Below are 20,677 nucleotides of genomic sequence, written 5' to 3'. Positions count from 1 at the left end.
AAGGTGGTATAAATCAACTTAGAGTGTTATAAACTTACAATGTTAAATGTAATCTTCATGATAATTGCAAGGAAAATAGCTACAGAATTTACACAAAAGGAAATGACAAAGGAATTTAAATGTTTTACCAAAAAATCAGTTAAACACAAAAGAAGACAATAATCATGGTAATGCAGAACAAAAGAGCTATAAAGTGTATAGAAAGCAAACAGCAGAATGACATTAGTTTCTTCTTAATAGTAAATTACTTTAACTGTAAATGGATTAAACTCTCCAATAAAAAGACAGAAATTGGCAGAATAAATTTTAAAGCAAGATCCAATTACATGCTGTCTGTAAGAGATTCACTTTAGAGTCAAAGACATAGACTGAAAGTGAATGGATGGAAAAAATATTCCCTGTAAATAGTAACCAAAAGAGAGCAGGGTTGCCTATAATGATATCAGACAAAATAGACTTTATTTAATTAATTTATTTTTATCCTACAAAAAATAGACTTCCCTCTCCTTCCAAAATAGACTTTAAATTTTAAAAAAAGTTTACAAGAGACAAAGAAGGATATTACTTTTTAATGCAAGGTTCAACATATCAAGATGTAACAACTATAAACATCCACACACCTAATGATAGGCCCTCAAAATGTATGAAGCAAAAATGGACAGAACTGAAAGAGAAAATAGACAATCCTAAAATAATCATTGGAGACTTCAATACCCCACTCTTAATAATAAATAGAATAGTAAGACAGAAGATAGGTAAGGAAATAGAGACTTAAACAATACATTAAACTAGCTAGATCTAAAAGACATATACAGGACACTCTACTCAACACCAGTAGCATACACATTCTTCTCAAGTGCACATGGAACATTTTCCAGGATAGATTGTATATTAGGCCAGAAATTCTCAACAGATTTTAAAAGATAGCATACAAAGTATCTTCTCTGACCACAAAAGGATGAAATTAGAAATAAATAACAGAAGTTAAAGTAGAAAATTCACAAAATTGTGGAAATTAACACAGTATTAAACAATGGATCAAAGAAAAAATTACAAGGGAAATTAGAAAATACTTAGAGATAAATGGAAATGAAAACATAACAAAACTTATGTGATAAAATAAAAGCAGTGCTAATGGGAAAATTTATAGCTACAAATGTTTACATTTTAAAAAGAAAAATCTCAAATAACAAACTTTACAACTTAAGGCTCTAGAAAAAGAACAGCAAATCAAACCCAGAGCTAGCAGAAGAAAATAAATAATAAAGATTACAGCAAATAACAATGAAATAGAGAAAATCAATGAGATCACAAATTGGTCCTTTGAAAAAGTCAGCAAAATAAACCTTTAGTTAAGTGGATTAAGAAATAAGAAGACTGGCTGGGTGCAGTGGCTCACTCCTGTAATCCCAGCTACTCGAGAGGCTGAGGCAGGAGAATCACTTGAACCTGGGAGGCGGAGGTTGCAGTGAGCTGTGATCATGCCACTGCACTCTAGCCTAGGTGACAGAGCAAGACTCTGTCTCAGAAGAAAAAAAAGAAAAGAAAAAGAGAAGACTTAATAATTACTAAAAAAGACTATAAATCACTAAATTCAAAATGAGTCTGGGCATGATGGTTCATGCCTGTGATCCCAGAACTCTACAAAGCCAGGATGAGAGGATTGCTTAAGGTCACAAGTTCAAGACCAGCCTGGGCAACATAATGAGACCCAGTATCCACAAAAAATAAAAATAAAAAGTCCATACAGGTGTCATGCACCTGTAGTTCTAGCTAATTGGGAAGCAGAGGCAGGAGGATTGCTTGAGCCCAGGAGTTTGAGGCTGTAAAGTAATTACATTAATTACATTAATGTAATGTAATGAGGCTGTAATGAGTTCTAGCTAATTGGGAAGCTGAGGCAGGGGGATTGCTCTAGCCCAGAAGTTTAAGGCTGTAATGAGGAGTTTGATATGCCACTGCGCTCCAGCCTAGGTAACAGAGCAAGACCCTATCTTAAAATAATAATAATAATAAAATGAAAGTGGGGACATTACTATCAATTCTACAGAAATAAGAAGGATTATAGAAGAGTACGCTGAACAATTGTACACCAACAACTTTGGTAGCCTAGATGAAATAGAAGGATTCCTAGAAACACAAAATCTACCAATGCTAAATTAAAAGATATAGAAAATTTGAGTAGAATGGAATACTATGCAGCCATAAAAAGGATGAGTTCATGTCCTTTGTAGGGACATGGATAAAGCTGGAAACCATCATTCTCAGCAAACTATTGCAAGGACAAAAAAACCAAACACCACATGTTCTCACTCATGGGTGGGAATTGAACAATGAGAATACTTGGACACGGGAAGGGGAACATCACACACCAGGGCCTGTCATGGGGTGGGGGGAGAGGGGAAGGATAGCATTAGGAGATATACCTAATGTAAATGACGAGTTAACAGGTGCAGCACACTAACATGGCACATGTATACATATGTAACAAACCTGCATGTTGTGCACATGTACCCTAGAACTTAAAATATAATAATAAAAAAGAAAATCTGAGTAGACCTATAACTAGCAAAGAGATTAAAACAGTAATCTAAAATCTCCTGACAAAGAAAAGTCCTGGACCTGATGGTTTTACTGGTGAGTTATACCCCAAACACTTAAAGATGAATTAATACTAATTCCTCTTAAACTTTTGCAAAAGATTGAAGAGGCAGGATCACTTTCTCACTCCTTCTTTGAGGCCAGCATTACCCTGATACTAAAGCCAAACAAAGCACTATAAGAAAATAAAGGTATAGGCCAATATTCCTGATGAACATTGATGCAAAAGTCTGCAATGAAATACTAGCAAACCACATTCAACAATATATTAAAAGGATTAAACACCATGACCAAAAGGGATTTTTTTTTTCCTGGAATGCAAGGATGCCTCAATATACAAAAATGAATGAATGTAATATGCCACATTAACAGAATGAAAGAAGAAAACTACATAATCATCTCAATAGATGCAGAAAAAGCATTTAACAAAATACAACACCATTTGATGAAAAAAAAAAATCCAACAAACTAGGATTAAGAAGAAACTATCTAAATATAATAAAAGCTACATAAGAAAAACCCGCAGTGAACATCATACTCAATGACAAAAAACTGAAAGCTTTTCCTCTAAGATCAGGAATAGGAAATGCCTGATTTCACTACTTCTATTTCACACCATACTGGAAACTCTCACCAGAGCAATTCGGCCAAAACAAGAAGGAAAAATAAGAGACATCTTAATTGGAAAGGAAAAGGTCAAATGATCTTCATTTGCAGATAATGTAGTATTTTGTAGAAAAATCCAAAGATTCCACACATAAAAAAACTGTTAGAACTAAGAAATCAATCCAGCAAAGTAGCTGGATACAAAGTCGACAAAAAAAAAAAAAAATCAGTTGCACTTCCATACACTTACAATGAACAATCTGAAAGGAAAATTATAGGAACGATTTCATTAAACAATAGCATTAAAAAGAATAAAATACTTAGGAATTCACTTAAGGAGGTGAAAGACTTTCACAATAAAAACTACAAAACATTGCCGAAAAAAATTAAAGAAGACATAAACGCCTCCCATGTTTGTTTATGGATTGGAAAAAATGTTGTTAACATGCCAATACAACCCAAAACAATCTACAGATTCATGCAATCTCTATCAAAATCCCAATGACATCTTTTGCAGAAATAGAAACGTCAATCCTAAAATTTCCAAGGAACTCCAAACAGCCGTAACAATTTTGAAAAAAATTTCAAAAAAGCTGGAGGACTCACCTTCTGATTTCAAAACTTAACTACAAGTTTATTGCAATCAAAACAGTGTGGTGGCACAAATGCAGACATATGGAAAGATGGAATAGAATAAAAAGCCCAGAAATAAACCCTTACATATATGGTAAAATGATTTTTGACAAGAGTGCCAAGACCATTCAATGGGGAAAGGACCATCTTTTCAACAAACGGTCCTGGGTAACTGGATGTCCACATGTGAAATAATGAAATTGGACCCTTACATATCACCATATATGAAAATTTACTCAAAATGGATTGAAGACCTAAATTTAAGGCATAAAACTGTAAAACTCATGAAAAAACATACGGAGGGCAAAATCTTCACAACATTGGATTTGGCAGTGATGTCTTGGATATGACAGGAAAGGAAGAAGCAACAACAAAGAATTGGGCTTCAAAAAAATTAAAAAATTTGTGCATCAAAAGATACTATCAAAAGTAAAAAGGCAGCCTAAAGAATGGAAGAAAATACTTCAAAATCATATATCTGAGAAAGGATTGATATCCAGAATATATGGAGAACACCTAAAACTCAACAACAACAACAAAGAGCAACATGATTCAAAAATAGGGAAAAAATTAAACAAAACATTCCTCCAAAGAAAATATACAGATAGCCAATAGAACATGAAAAGATGCTCTACATGACTAATCATTAGGGAAACACAAATAAAACTATAATGAGATACCATCACACACCCATTTTGTACCAAAAAAAACAAGATAAGAAGCACTGGTGAGGATGTGGAGAAATTGGAACTCTTTTGCATTTGTTGGTGGGACTGTAAAATGGTACAAACTGGAAAATAGCATGGAGGTTTCTCAAAAACTAAAAATAGAATTACCATATGGTCCAGCAATTTAACTTCTGAGTATATACTCAAAAGAATTGAAAGCAGGGTCTGGAGAGATATTTGTACATCCATTTCCATAGGAGCATTATTTGCAATAGTTAAGTGTGGAAACAGTCCAAGAAACCATCAATGGATGAACGGATAAGCAAAATGTGAGATATATATAGATATATATATATATGCAATGGAATATTATTCAGCCATAAAAAGGAAATTATGACAGACTTCCACATGAATAAAACCTGAAGACATGCAAATTGAAGTAAGCCAGTCACAGAAAGACAAATACCATATGATTTCACTTATATGAGGTACTTAGGATAGTCAAAGTCATAGAGAAAGGAAGTAGAATGGTGGTTGTCAAGAGGTGGGAGGAGCGGGGAAATAGGGAGTTACTGTTTAATGAATAAAGAGTTTCAGTTTTGCAAGATGAAAAGAATTTTGGAGGTGGATGATCATGATGGTTGTACAAAATTATTAATACATTTAATGCCACTAAACCATACATTTAAAAATAGTTAAGATGGTAAACATTATGTTATATGTACTCTCCCACAATGAAAATATTGGAAAAAATGTATTTCAGATCATATTACTCCTTTTCTCACTGTCTGCACTGCTTCTCAACACCCCCAATACTACCAATGACTCCTGTGTCAGTGAGAAATTCAATACCCCTACAGTGACCTTCAAGATCCTAGAGAACTGGCCCCACTTCCTCTCTTACCTCGTCTCCTTCTACTTCCCTCCCCTCACTCATTCCATTCCAGTCACATTGGCCTCCTTGCAGTTCCTCAAACATGCTGGACACATTTCCACTTAAAGGCTTTGCACTGGCTTTTTCCTCTACCAGGAATGCTCTTTCCCTAGATACTCACATGGCTCCCTCTCTCACCTCCTCAACTCTTTGTACAAATCTTGTCTCCTCTTTGAAGCACTATCAGTTTATTTTATCTTGCTCCACTTTTTTTTCTATTCTGATTATAACCTTCAACCTCACTAGATAATGTACTTATTTATTATGCTTATTGTGTGCCTGTCTCCTTCACAAGAATATAGACTCCTTGGAGGCAGGGATTTTTTGTTCTGTTTGCTGATGTATATCAAGTACCTATATTGGTACCTGATACTTGGTAGGCATTTAATAAACATGTATTGAAAGAATGAATGAATAAAATTTTTATCTAAAGTTGAATTAGTAACTTTTGGCTCACTAGCCAAAGGAAACTGAATATGTTTCACCCCAGGCAAACTGAATATGTTTCACCCAGGAGCATTCACAGAGCAAAATGTTGTAAGAAATCACCTGCTATATTCAACTAACGCCCTTCAATATATATATATAGGTAAAGTTGGATTAAAATGCACACTAAGGGCAAAGTCCCTGTCAGGTTGAGACTGTAGAAAGGAAGGGGCTTTGGTTGGAGGGTGTTTATGTGAATTGTGTGCATGCTTGTGGGTCCCTCCCATGAACCTTAACACATGTCACCAGATGGTGCCTAGCTTCAAAAGTACCACATAATCCGGACCCTGCTCATCTAACTGGTCACAATTTGTCCTCACCACACTAAACAAATGGGGGTCTGGCAGTGTGCAAGGTTGGGAGAGGGGCCGGGGAAAAGTTCATTTTCTCTCTCTTACGGTGGAATTTTCCTGGCAGCCAAGATGATGAGATGGAAAAAGGCAGACCAGTGGCTACTCCAGAAATGCATTGGTGGGGTCAGAGGGATGTGGCGCTTCTATTCCTACCTCACAGGCAGTGCAGGTGGGTTCTTGGGGTTGTTCCTGGGGCTTTTGCAAGTTCCTAATGGTTTTCAGTTTGCCCTAAGCCCCAGTTAACAGTTATGTGTGTCTGTGGTGCATATAAAAATGTTTAATAATGAGATTTGGATAAAAATCTTTGAAAACTGAGGTCCATAGCGTAGGTTAAGGGAAAAGTAGTCAGAGTCCCTTTTACTAATTTATTCATTCATTCAACAATGTCATTGAGCACCACTATGTGGCAGCCACTGTGCTGGTAGGTTGGGTTACAAAGGTGAACAAGAGCCATAAGTCCCTGCTTCACAAAGCTGCCATTTTGGTGGGGAGACAGACAAGGAACATGTAAACAAATCCCTGTAGTGGGAGTGATGGGAACACTGGCTTCTGTTCTATTGGGTCCATAGTTACTGGGTTCTGGGAGGCTGGTAGCTGGCCCTGGCTGACACTCCAGCTCAACAACATTAAGTTTCACCCAGGCCCTAGCCCTAATTTTAAGGGTGAAATCCTGGATCTCCAGGGAGCAGGTAGGGAAGAACTAGATGGACTACATCTTTCACCTTGCCACTCAGAGTTCAGGCTTGGCCAAGTTTTAACAAAAGGGAATGTAGTCTTTGGCATCTTTTGGCTCCAGTGTCCTTCTGCAGGACATTCTCAGTCCATGATCATTCTCAGTCCATGTGGTTTTTCCCCCAATCTTCATTTTTTTGGACAAAATTTAATTATTTCATAATCCACCCCGAGAGTTTTGCAGTTTTCCCTACAGTGATGGTTTATCTAACACCAGCAACAAAAAGTCAAAGGATTCCCATGCATTAAGCCTCTTCTCCCCATGCCTCCAATTCTCCCCCACAGTAGAACTTTTCTAGAGATGATACCTTGAACCAATCACCAGGAATGATGATTGATGCAGTGGAACAGGCTGGTGGGGGATGTCAGCTGATTCACCCAGCTGCAACCACCAAAGGGGCAAAACTAGGGTATAGCTCTGTGCCTCTTCTGTCTCACCCGTAGGTGAAGAATTGGTGGATTTCTGGATCCTTGCTGAGAAGATCCTGAGCATAGATGAGATGGACCTGGAAGTGAGAGACTACTACCTGTCCCTCCTCCTCATGCTGAGGGCCACTCATCTGCAGGAGGGCTCCAGGGTGGTAACCCTCTGTAACATGAACATCAGTAAGAATTATAAAGCATATTTTTGGGGGGATGCAACAAAAAAGTAAATCCAGTGTCTGATAATCCCCAGTCTCCTTCTTTGCAGGAAACCCCACCTTCTTTCCATCTTCTATGTATCAGAGAGGCTAGTAGCAACCCCAACCCATAACCAGGAAAGTATTGAAAGACACAGTTGTCCTTAAGCTGGCACTTGCCTCTCTCTGAGATACTACCTGCCCATGAAGTCTGGCTGGAAGGAGGGAGGAGGAATTGGGGCAGGATACTTGAAAGGCACCTGTAACATTTAAGTATATGTACTTTTGTAATTTTATTTTTTTAATTGGAATTCTCTAGAACAAACTGCAGCCCACCAGCCAAATGCACTATGTGTGGCCTGTGAGCTAAGACCATTTTTACATTTTCATAGGGCTAATTTTATGTGATTTACAAAGCCAAAATATTTACCATCTGGCCCTTTACATAAAAACTTGCCAACTTCTTCTCTAGAACGTAAGATTTATTTATATTTGTTTGTTCATTGATTAGATGATGAGGCATTCCTAACTCAAATACAAATGTGCTCCAAAAGATGTGCTGTTTGGGATTAGTCACACTCCTCTCTACTCACATAGGTAGTTGAGAATTAACGACATTAAAATCAGGGCTAGTTCTACTTATCCAGTCCAAACCTCTTCATCAAAAATCCTGTTCAGACGTAGATGTCTCTTGTTCTTAATCGTTTTTCTTGTGCTTTTGCTTTTCTTTAAAATAACATTTAATAATCTAAAAAGTAACTAGAGGAATCCCATAACATGGCTTATTTCTATGGAGAATAAGATAAAGGGATCACTGTGTGCTGAGAAAACCATAAAAATATGTCAACTCTATATTTAAACTATTCATACTCCAGGATTGTGTGAGGAACTAATAAAATGCTATACTCAAAGACATTTGAAAAAATTTAAAAACCTCTCTAACACCATCATCACTGCCATCATCACATCATTTTCACCCATCATTTCTCTGTTTTATTTCCAGAGTCCCTCCTGAACATCTCCATCTGGCATCCCAACCAGTCAACCACTAGGAGGGAGATCCTGAGCCACATGCAGAAAGTGGCTCTGTTCAAACTCCAGAGCTACTGGCTTCCCAACTTTTACACCCACACCAAGACGACCGTGGACAAGGAGGAATCATGCCATAGTCTGATGGAAGAGTACGAGACTCGCTTATACAGCATGTGCTACACCCACGTAGGAGGGCTCCCTCTGAACATGAGCATCAAGAAGTGCCACCACTTTCAGAAACGGTACTCAAGCAGGAAAGCCAAGAGGAAGATGTGGCAGTTGGTAGATCCTGACTCTTGGTCTCTGGAAATGGACCTCAAGCCAGATGCTATTGGTATGCCCCTACAGGAGACATGCCCTCAAGAGAAGGTGGTTATACAAATGCCTTCCCTGAAAATGGCTTCTTCAAAGGAAACAAGAATCAGTTCCCTGGAAAAGGAGATGCATTATGCAAAAAAATCCAGCATGAAGAATAAAGCCAAGAGCCACCTCCACATGGAAGGCCTCTTTGAGACAAAGATCTCTACCCACCTGAGGACTGTCACCCCCATCGTCAATCACTCCTCCAAGATGACAATTCAGAAGGCCATCAGGCAAAGCTTCTCCTTAGGATACATCCACTTGGCCTTGTGTGCTGATGCCTGTGCAGGGAACCCTTTCCGGAACTACCTGAAGAAGCTGAATTTGAAAGTGGAGATCCAACTTCTTGACCTCTGGCAGGACCTGCAGCATTTCCTCAGTGTTCTTGTGAATAACAAAAAGAATGGGAATGCAATCTTTCGTCACTTGCTGGGTGACAGAATCTGCGAGCTCTACCTAAATGAGCAGATTGGTCCATGCTTACCACTCAAATCCCAAACCATTCAGGGCCTGAAGAAACTATTGCCTTCTGGAGATGTGATCCCCTGGATTCCCAAAGCCCAGAAGGAGATTTGCAAGGTAGGCCATGCCTCACAGAAATGAGTTAGTATCTGGCAAATTAGGTCAAAACTGACTAAAAATCCCATCTGGTCACCTATACTGGCTAAGTGACTATATAATTACCCACATAAACCTTTACATATTGAAAAGTTGGTTGATCTGTTAAGGCAGGGGTCCCCAGCCCCTGGGCCACAAATCTGTATCAGTCCATGGCCTGTTAGGAACTGCGCCGCACAGCAGAAAGTGAGCAGCGGGTAAGGAAGCATTACTGCCTGAGCTCCATCTTCTGTCAGATCAGTGGCAGCATTAGAGTGCAAACGGTATTGTGAACTGTGAATATGAGGGATCTGGGTTGCACCCTTCTTATGAGAATCTAATGCCTGATTATCTGAGGTGGAACAGTTTCATTCTGAAATTATCCCCCCAGCCCCAAGTTCATGGAAAAAACTGTCTTGCACAAAACTGGTCCCTGTGCCAAAAAGGTTGGTGACCGCTGTCTTAAGGCACAAATTTCGCAACGTCTCCCAAATCAGCCAAAAACTCTAAAGTACAATGGAGGTGGGGAGTGGTTGATGTCCATTCCTTCTTCACTTTCTTGTTATATGAAGCCTCCCCAAACCATGAACCTCAGAGTGTTCTATGAGGAAACTTTTAAATTTCTGTTATAAACATTATGTATTGAAAAGCAAGGTCTCCTTTTACTAGACTAGCCATCAAGGAAATGTTCAATTAGAATGAGTTTATTTTTATCTCAAAACATTAGATAAAAGCAAGAGAATACTCTTAAGACTCACAGGGAGTGATGCCCATCATATAGCTATTGTATTATCAAGTTCTTAGCAGAAAGCAAATGGTAAAGTCAAGTTGGGTAACAGATGAGAGACAAATAAGAGGGACTACTCATAAAGGAATGGGTGGTGCAGTGGGGAAACCACAGAGATAGTGTCATACCATATGGTCAGTAAGGGCAGGGCACCTTTGTCATTCCTAGGTATGAAAAACTGAGGACAGGAAGCAATTACTAGAACCAGGAGAGAAATAGCTGTATGGAGTGGGACACTTACTTGGCAGAAGCTGTTATCATCAGTTGAGGGATATAACTAGTTCACAGTGATCTAGGTTGGAGGGATTGGAGAAATAGATACCCTAAGCTCACTCTGCTCCTGATTTCCCACCTCCTACCAGGACACCTCTTCTGATAAACCCAAACAGAGGACAAGGGGACTGATTGATGTGGCTCATACAGGTTAATCTTCCAAGGCACAAACAGGGTGAAGAATAGTAGAAAGTAGATCTGGAGGAGCAAATAGATAAAAATAATCAAATTATTTAGTGCATTGTAACGTATTTACCTTGTAAAGCATGTTCACACACATTGTCTCCTTTACGCTTCTTATCACTCCCAAGAGACAGAGTAGTCTTGTTGCTTCTCTTGTATAGATAAGGGAAGTGAGTCACACAGAGAGTAAGTGAATTAGCCCAAAGCCATGCAGCTAGCTAGTAGATAATCCAGGATCAGAATCCTGGAGTTTTTGGCTCTAAGTCTGGCATGATTTCCAGTATATCATAATTATCCAGGGTTGTACAGTGAGGTAATTTCAGAATAGATCAGTCTAATGGATCCACAGCCAAAGTGCTCCTTTGCTCAATTTTTGATTAATTAAAGCACAGTGGTCTTTCTGCATTTTGTGGAGGCATTTTAGGACAGAGATTCAGACTGGGACTGTGCTTTCTGGATCAGCAGATTCTCACAGCAAATACTTCTGCTTGGGGCTTGGTGCAAAGATACTGAAGATATTTGTATGTGGAGAAGACTGGCCTATCACAGTTACTCAGACTAAACATTTTTATATAATTCTTGACTCACCTCTTTGTCTTACACCCATGTCTAGTCTATTGGCAAACCCTGTTGGCACTACCTTAAGAAATCCAGAAGTGACCACTCCTTTCCACCGTTGTTACAACCACTCTCACCCAAGCCCTGTCCTCTTACCTATAATATTGCCATTGTCTTCTAACTGATGCCTCGGTGTCTACCCTTGCCCCTCATCAACGCATTTACATGCCAACCACAGTGATTCTGTCAAAACATAGTGTAATTTAACTGAAAATAAATAAAAGGAAATGAGTGAGGACCTTGAAAACAGATGGCTGTCTCAATGAAGATTTTTACTTTCAGTAAAAATTTTACTTTCAGTAAAATCCAAAGTCCCTAATAAATCTAGCAAGGCCCTACATGATCTGCATGGCACCTCTCCTCTCTGGCTTTATCTACTATTCCACCCCCACCCCATGTTCATCATCAACTGTGCCAGGCACACTACCAGCTTGGCTGTGCTCTGTAACATACAGATACCTGTATGGCTTAGTCTCTCACTCTCTCAGGTCTCCATTAAAGAGTCACCTTTTCAGTGAGGACTTCCTTGGCCATTTGATATAAAATTTCAACCAGATCCCCATTTTATTTTTCTCCTTAGCACGTATCACTAAATACATACATACTCAGAGTGACATCAGCAATATGGTGAAATAGGAGGTCCCCAGCTTTTGTTCACCCATAGAAACATGGACTTTCCAACAATCCACAGACAAAAGTGCCTCTTGATGAGCTTCGGGACCCATGTCAGAGGTTCCACCACCCCAGTGGAGTTCAAGACCAAGGAAAGCTGCTTTGAAAAGGCAGTCTCATGCCTCCAGTAGCAGGCCTGTCAATCAGGATCCTGGCTGCAGATCCAGAATCAGCCTCATCTCCTGTGGACTCAGCTCCAGCATCATTTGTCCATAATTTTGCCACCAGACTCACCCTCCCATGGTCTTAGCAGAAACTATGCCTGCCTAACACCCTGTTAACGGCCCAATGCCTTTGCATCTCATTAGACATGGAAGCAGCCCTGTGACCCAGCTCCACATTACTCAACTGCAGTCACAGAGGAAATATCATCTGCCCTGAGATCCAGCAGGAACCACACCCTGATAACAGGCTTGTGAACCCCAGTCCTGATGAAAGACGCTGAGGCAGCCCTGTCCACCCACGGACCGAGAGACAGCCACATTCAATGGCTTTTCCAGACTGCTAGCATCCTCAGCTTTATCCCTGACCACCTGTGGACTCAGCTGTAACCCAAACCACCTGCAGACCTTGAGACTGCCCCAACTGCCTTTGAACCAGGCTCTAACTCCATCTGCCCGCAGGTACAGCTCCAGCTTCACCCACCCATAGACATAATGACCTTACTCACGGAACCCAACAGTAGGCCTGCCTATAAACATTGCCAGCTAACCAGCCCAGAATCTCCAACTGGCTAATTGCAAAGGCCTTTATGTGTGTGGCAAAACCAGTCTGTGACGACCAGAAGAGGTGACTGCTCCATCAAGTATACACACACCAGTGCAAGGATACAAGGGTCATGAAAAATCAGGTACATGTAATGTTACCAAAGGAAATTAATAACATTTCACTACCTGACCCTAAAGAAATGGAGATCCATAAACTGCTTGACCAAATAATTCAAAATAACATCCTAAAAATTTTTTTCTTGTACTTTTTATAAAGAATTTCTAAACTGTTTAACAAAATAATCCTTTTTTTTAAGAGACAGGGTCTCACTCTGTCACCCAGGCTGAAGTGAAATGGAATGGCATGATCATAGCTCACTGTAGCCTCCAACTCCTGGTCCTAAGCCATTCTCCCACCTTGGCTTCCCAAAGTGCTGGGATTACAGGGGTGAGCCACCATGCCCAGCCAAAATAATCATCTTAAAGAAGCTCAATGAGTGCTAAGAAAACACAGATAAACATGAACAAAATCAGAAAAAAATGCATCAATAAAATTAGAAGTTTAATAAAAAATAAAAAGCATAATAAAAGAGCCAAACAGAAATCCTGGAGCTGACAAATATAATGACTAAACTGAAAAATTCAATAAAGAGCTTCAACAGCAGGCTTGATTAGGCTTCAAAGGCTTAAAGTAATTGAAGTTGTTATCAGCTTAAAACAGATTTATATTTTAAGCAGAAGAAAGAAATGAATCAAAGACAGATCATTTCAGAAATAAAAAGATGAAAAAGAGCAAAGAAAACCTAAAGGACTTACGGGACACCATCAAGTGAACCTACGTGTATATTATACACATAGAAGTCTCAGAAGGAGAAGCAAGAGAGAAAGGGAAAGAAAGCTTATTTAAAGAAGTAATGGCTGGAAACTTCACAAATCTAGGGAGGCAAATGGATACCTAGATTTCTGAAACTCAAAGATCTCCAAGTAAGCTGAACCTAAAGAGTTCATACTCAGACATATGATAAATACATTATTAAAAGTCAAAGACAAAGAATTTTGAAAGAAGAATGGGAAAAGTGACTTGTAATATACAAGGGAGCCTTGAAAAGACTATCAGCAGATTTCTCAACAGAAACCCTGTAGTCCAGGAGAGAGTGGGATGATATATTCAATATGCTGAAAGAAAGAAAAGGAAAACTGGCAATTAAGAATTCTTTACCCAGAAAAATTATCCTTTGAGAGTGAAGAAGTGTTTAAAAAAAATCTTTCCCAAACAAAATAGGAGTTTGTCACCACTAGACCTGCCTTACAAAAAGTGCTAAAGGAACTTCAAGAATAAGGTGAAATGAAAAGGTGCTAAATAACAATACAAAATCATATGAAAGTATAAATCTCACTGCTAAAGGTAAATATAAGGACAAACACATAATATTGTAATATTGTGATGAAGGTATATAAATCACTTTGAACACTAGTATGTAAATTAAGACAAAGTCATAAGAATAATTATAACCACAGAAATTAGTTAATGAAAACACAATATAGAAAAAATAAAAGCTGACATCAAATATGTAAACTATGGCAAGTAGGGAGAAAAGTGTAGAATTTTGTATGCAATTGAAGTTATCAGCTTAAAGAAATTGAAGTTAAGTTGTTATCAGCTTAAAACAGATTTATGACTATAAAATGTTTAATGCAAGGTTCATGGTAACCACAAAAAATGTATAGTAGATACCTAACAGATGAAAAGAAAATAAAGTATATCAGTACAAAAAAAAAATCAAATCACAAAGGAAGGACAGTAATAGAGAAAGAGAGGGAAGAGGAGAACTACAAAACAGAAAACAATTAACAGAATGGCAACAGTAAGTCTTTACCCAACAATAATTACTTTAAATGTAAATCATCTTAATTCTGCAATCAAAAGACATTGAGTAGATGAATGTATAAAAACACAAGATCCAAAGATACAAAAGACTCATGATAGATTTAAGAACACAGATAGGCTGAAAGTGAAAGGTTGAAGAAAGATATTTTATGCAAGTGGTAACCCAAAAAGCATATTTGGCTATACTAAATCAGATAAGATAGAATTTAAGTCAAAAGCTGTCACAAAAGCCAATGGAGGTAATTATATAATGATAAAAGGGTCAATTTAATAGGAAGATGTAACAATTATAAATACATATGCACCCAACATCATCACCTAAATATATAAAGCAAACATTGACAGATCAGAAGGAAGAACTTAATATTCTATTATTATTGTGTTGCTTTAATAGAAGACTTCAACACCCCACTTTTCATAATGGATACATTATACAGACAGAAAATGAACAAAGAAAGAGCAGAACTGAACAACCTCATAAACCAACTGGACCTAACAGTCATATACACAACTTTCTACTCAACAGCGACAGAATAATTATTTTTCCCAGGTGCACATGAATATTCTTCAGAATAGATCATGTGCTAAGTCACAAAAAGGTCTTAACAAATTTAAGATTAAAAATATTCCATAGCCAGATGTGGTGGCACATGTTTGTAGTCCTAACTGCTTGGGAGGCTGAGGTGGGAGGATCACTTAAGCCCAGGAATTCAAGGTTACAGTGACCTGTGATCACACCACTTCACTCCAGCCTGGGTGAAAGAATGAAACCCTGTCTCTAAAATAATAAAATGAAATAACATTACAAGTTTGTGTTTTGTTTGTTTTTTTTTTGACAGAGTCACGCTCTGTCACCCAGGCTGGACTGCAGTGGCACAATCTTGGCTCACTGCAACCTCCGTCTCCTGGGTTCTAGCAATTCTCCTACCTCAGCCTCCCGAGTAGCTGGAATTACAGGCACCCGCCACCATGCCCACCTAATTTTTGCATTTTTCTTAGAGACGGGGTTTCACCACATTGGCCAAGCTGGTCTCAAACTCCTGACTTCAGGCGATCCACCCCCTCAGCCTCCCAAAGTGCTGGGATTACAGGCATGAGCCACCACACTTAGCCACGAGTTTTTTTCTTATCAAGTGCAATGGAGTGAAACTAGAAATCAAGAATAGAAAATGGGAAAATTTATAAATACACAGAATTAAACAACACACTTTTAAACAACTAGTAGCTCAAAAAAAAAAGTCAAAAAGGGCATTTGAAAATACTTGAGACAAATGAAAATAAAAACAACATACCAAAACTTATGGGATGCAGCAAAAGCAGTACTAAGATGGATGTTTATAGCAATAAATGCCTACATTAAAAAAGAAAAATCTCAAATAAACCACATAACTTTACACCTCACAGAACCAGAAAAAGAAGAACTAAACCTAAACTTATCAGAAGGAAGAAGATAAAGATTAGAGAAGAAATAAATGAAATGGAGAATAGAAAATCAATTTTTAAAAACATAAAACTAAGTTTGTTTTCTTAAGCAATAAATGAAGCCAACAAATCGTTAGCTAGGCCTAAAAAGAGAGAGAGAAGTTTCAAATAAATAAAATTTATAAATGAAAGAAGAGCTGTTACAATTTATTCTCACAGAAATAAAAAGGATAATAAGAGACTATTATTAATATTTATACACCAACAAATTGGACAACCTACAAGAAACAAATTTCTAGAAACATACAACTTACCATGACTAAGTTGAGAAGAAATTGAAAGCCTGAACAGACCAATAACAGTTAAAGAGACTGAAGAATTAATAATAAACTTCCCAAAAAAGAAAAACCAGGGACAAGATGGCATCACTGGTGAATTCTATCAAATATTTTAATAATTAATACCAATCCTTCTTAAACTCTTACCAAAAATTTAAGGAGAGAGAACACTTTCAAAGTAATTTATGAGGCTAGAACTCTGACACCAAAGCCAGACAAAGACACAAGAAGAAAAGTAAACCATGGGTCAATATCCCTGAGAAAAACAGATGCAAATATTCACAAGAAAATACTAGCATGGCCAGGTGCAGTGGTTCATGCCTGTGACCCCAGCACTTTGGGAGGCTGAAGTGGGAGGACTGCTTGAGCCCAGGAGTTCGAGACCAGCCTGGGCAACATGACAAAACCCTGTCTTTATAAAAGATAAAAATATTATCTGGGCATGGTGATATGTGCCTGTGGTCCTAGCTACTTGGGATGCTGAGAAGGGAGGATTTCTGGAAGAATTTGAAGCTGCAGTGAGCCATGTTCATGACACTGCATGCCAGCCTGGTGACAGGCAAGATGCTGTCTTTAAAAAGAAAAGAAAAAAATACTAGCAAACCAGATACAACAGCCTATTAAAAGAATTATACACAATTACCAGGTAAGATTTATCCCTGGGTTATAAGGATGGCTTGACCTATGCAAATCAATCACTGTGATGCAATACATTAACAGATTAAAGGTAAAAATCACATGATCAGCTCAATAGATGCAGAAAAATTACTTGACAAAATTCAAAATATTTTCATGACAAAAACTCTCAAAAATTACACATAGAAGGAAGGTACTCCCACACAATAAAGGCCATTTATGAAAAGCTTGCTGCAACATCATACTCAATGGCAAAAAGCTGAAATCATTTCCTCTAACATCCAGAACAAGCTAAGGATCCTCATCCTTGCCCCTCCTGGTCAACAAAATACTGGAAGTCCTAGCCAGAGCAAGTAGACAAGAAAAACAAAAAATAAAAAATAAAAGGCATCCAAACAGAAAAGGAAGAAGTGAAACTATATAGAAAAAGTAAAACTATCATGCCTCTGTTTGCAGATGACATGATCTTATATGTATATAACCCTAAAATTACCACAAAAAACTATTAAAACTAATAAGTAAATTCAGTAAAGTTGCAGGATAAAATCAATATTCAAAAATTGTTATGATTCTATACACTGACACTAAACCTGCATACTATTTTTCACACTGGATGCCCAAATTTACATTCCTGTTTGTGGGAGTGTAAATTGGTGTGACCAGTATGGAAAACAGTATGTAGGTTTCTCAAAAAATGAAAAATAGGATCACCTTTTGATCCAGCAATCCCACTTCTGGGGATATATGCAAAGGAATTAAAATATGGATCTTGAAGAGATATCTGCACTACCGTGTTCATTGCAGAATTATTTACAATAGCCAAGATATGAAAACAACTGAAATGAGCATCCAAAGATGAATGGATAAAGAAAATGTGGCATATATGATGCAGTATTATTCAGTCTTTAAAAAGAAGGAAGTCCCGCCATTTGCAACAACATAGATGAGACCCAGAGGACATCATGCTAATTAAAATAAGTGAGACACAGAAAGATAAATACTGCATAATCTCACTTATGTGTTGAGTCTAAATCAGATAAACTCAGAAGCAGAAAATAGAATGGCAGTTGCCAGAGGCTTCACGGAGGTGTTGATCAAAGTGTACCATGTTTCAGTCATGAGAGATAAACTTACTGTACAACATATGAAATATCATTTAACAATTCTATATTGTATACTTAAAATTCACTGAGAGAATAGGTCTTGTGTTAAGTGTTTTTACCACAAAAGAAAAAAAAAGCAAACAAAACCAAAGGGAACAGGAGGAAACTTTTGGAGGATAGGTTTGTAGTATTGATTGTGATGACAGTTTAATGAGTGTATACTTATCTCCAAAGACATCAAGTTGTATACATTAAATTTCTACAGGTTTTTGTATGTCAATCACACTTAATAAAGGGCTTAAAAATAATTTTTAAAATACATACATAATATCTGTGTGTATATATAATAAATATATAATTCTCATAATGTATATGAATACATATGTGCATATAATGTACATCTATTATGTACACATAAAATATACTTGTATTATATTTAAAATGAGACATAATATGTATATGTAATATTTATAGACATATATTTCTATTATTTTGCTTATTTTCTTTTTTTAACTTTCATTTTAGATTCGGGGGTACATGTGCAGGTTTGTTATATAGGTAAACTTGTCTCACAGGAGTTTGTTGTACATATTAGTAGCACTTGGGTCTTGGGGTGCACGTTCACTTTATGTGGAATGGTTGGATGTAGGCTACCCACAGAGCCAGGATATGTGACTCTGCAGCAGCCCCTGGTAGCTCAAGCCCAGGGGTTCGATTGTAACTGTAATTCTACCCTGAGGGACAGAGCACAGCTCTGGTCCAGCTTTGGGGAAGAAGGGGTACTCTGGAGGTTTGGGCCCACAGAGTGGGTTTGGGAACTTGAGCCAATAGGGCTCAGTGGCAACTCAGGTCCCTAGGGATGAGGCACCAAGTAGTGGTGACTCTAGACCGTGGGACGGTGGGGCTCAGAAGTATCCCAGACTCTGAAGCCAGGTGCAGTGGCACCAAGTATCCTAGAATACTTGGGATACAGGGAAAGGGATGTCTTAGCAGCTAGGACTCTAGAGGGCTAGTTCAGCTCCAGGGAAGCAGGGTACTATAATTCTTTTGGCCTCTAGTGTGGGGTGCCTCAGCTCAGCCACTGTTCTGTTTCCCTGGGACCCGGGGTACTATGTCGTCTTAGTCCTGGAATGCACAGCTGCTCAGTGCCACTTCAGCTTAGGCCCAGGGGTGTGACTATTCCAGGTAGCCCAGGCACTATTTCCCTGGGATGTAAGATGCCACTCAGCTTAGGTATTGGTGTACATGACCACTCTTCTGGGAGGCAGGACACTGCTTTAAATCAGGCACTGAGAAGATGTGACTGCTCTGAACAGCCAAGGTTCTGTTTTCCCAGGGGCCAGGGTACAGCAGCAACTGGGTGGGATAGATGGAGCAGTTCCACCAACGCATCATTTTCCCAGGAGGGTGTGTGAAGCTTTGGCTTCAGTTCACAGGTTCAGGGCTCAGCAGTGACTGGGAGAGAAATATGGGGCAGCTCCAACAAGGCACGGTTTCCTCAGGAGGCAGTGTGCCATTTCAGTTCAGGCCCCTAGGGGCAGGGTACAGCTGCAGCTGAGAGTGGTAGATGAAGCAATTCTACCAAAGTGCTATTTCCCCAAGAGGGAGTGTAGAGCTTAATGTTCAGCCTGAAGGGGTTAGGGAGAAGTGGGCAGAGCAGTTCCACTTGTGGTTGGCCCCAAGGGGAAGAGTGTGACAGCTGCCTGCATCTTGGGTTGGGGATGTCAGGCCATCGGGTGGGGGTGGTTTGGCAGCAGTTTACCCTCAGGGATGAAGGGAAGCTGTGGCTGCTTGCCCCTGGAGCAAGACACATTCCAGCAGTAATATCAGTTCCAAGATGGTACAGCACAGTAGTCTTGCAGGCCACAAGAGGCAGGGCACAGTGTCAACTCCTTCTCTGGCGGGAGCATAGCTGTCTGGCCCTTAGGCCGCTCCCTCAGCTGGGCTTAGTGCCTGTGAGGACTGCAGGGGACCCCAGTGGTGAGGACTGTAGGTGTCTAATGTTTCAATGAGGGCTGCTGAGATCTTCTAGCCTAGCTTTTCACAATAGGAAGAAGTTCCTCCCGGTCCCCAGCTGATCCAGGCTCGGGGGGTGGGTGGTGGAGGCCTAATGTTTCCTTTCATTCTCTCTGTGGCTATCCTGAGTTTCTGTGTTCATCAGGGTTTCTGTTACTCCTTCAATGTACACTTTCCTTTTGTTATTTTAACTTTTATTAGAATGTAGTTATTCATGTATTGTTTCAGCTGTGTTTATGGAGGCAGGGGCAAGTGCTAGGGGCTTCTAGTCAGCCATCTTCCTGACATCACTTATCTTGATCCTTGGTTTTCTCATCAGTACATTGGGGATCATAATGGCTACCTCAAAGACACTCTATATGCAGCGCCTGGTAGTGAGTAGGTAAATACGTGTTCATCCTCTTCTGACCTT

At 39.0% G+C, this 20,677-nt stretch overlaps 1 protein-coding gene across 10 annotated transcripts in view; it reads left to right on the top strand.

Moving 5' to 3' along the window:
- RGSL1 (regulator of G protein signaling like 1) overlaps positions 1–20,677 on the top strand; it is a 131,526-nt gene that overhangs the window by 12,525 nt on the left and 98,324 nt on the right. For 7 of the 10 annotated variants that reach the window (XM_055234349.2, XM_055234350.2, XM_055234351.2 and 4 more), the window contains exons 5-7: positions 6,346–6,450; positions 7,458–7,619; positions 8,637–9,604. In XM_055234349.2, coding sequence (XP_055090324.1) covers positions 6,346–6,450; positions 7,458–7,619; positions 8,637–9,604 — 1,235 coding nt within the window. The remainder of the gene's footprint in view (positions 1–6,345; positions 6,451–7,457; positions 7,620–8,636; positions 9,605–20,677) is intronic. The other 3 variants (XM_063613811.1, XM_055234357.2, XM_055234356.2) reach the window with 2 other exon arrangements.

Source organism: Symphalangus syndactylus, chromosome 19 (genome assembly GCF_028878055.3).
Source record: "Symphalangus syndactylus isolate Jambi chromosome 19, NHGRI_mSymSyn1-v2.1_pri, whole genome shotgun sequence".
NCBI lineage: Eukaryota > Metazoa > Chordata > Mammalia > Primates > Hylobatidae > Symphalangus > Symphalangus syndactylus.
The sequence above is the reverse complement of the archived record's forward strand: the minus strand, read 5'-3'. Positions and strand labels throughout refer to the sequence as shown.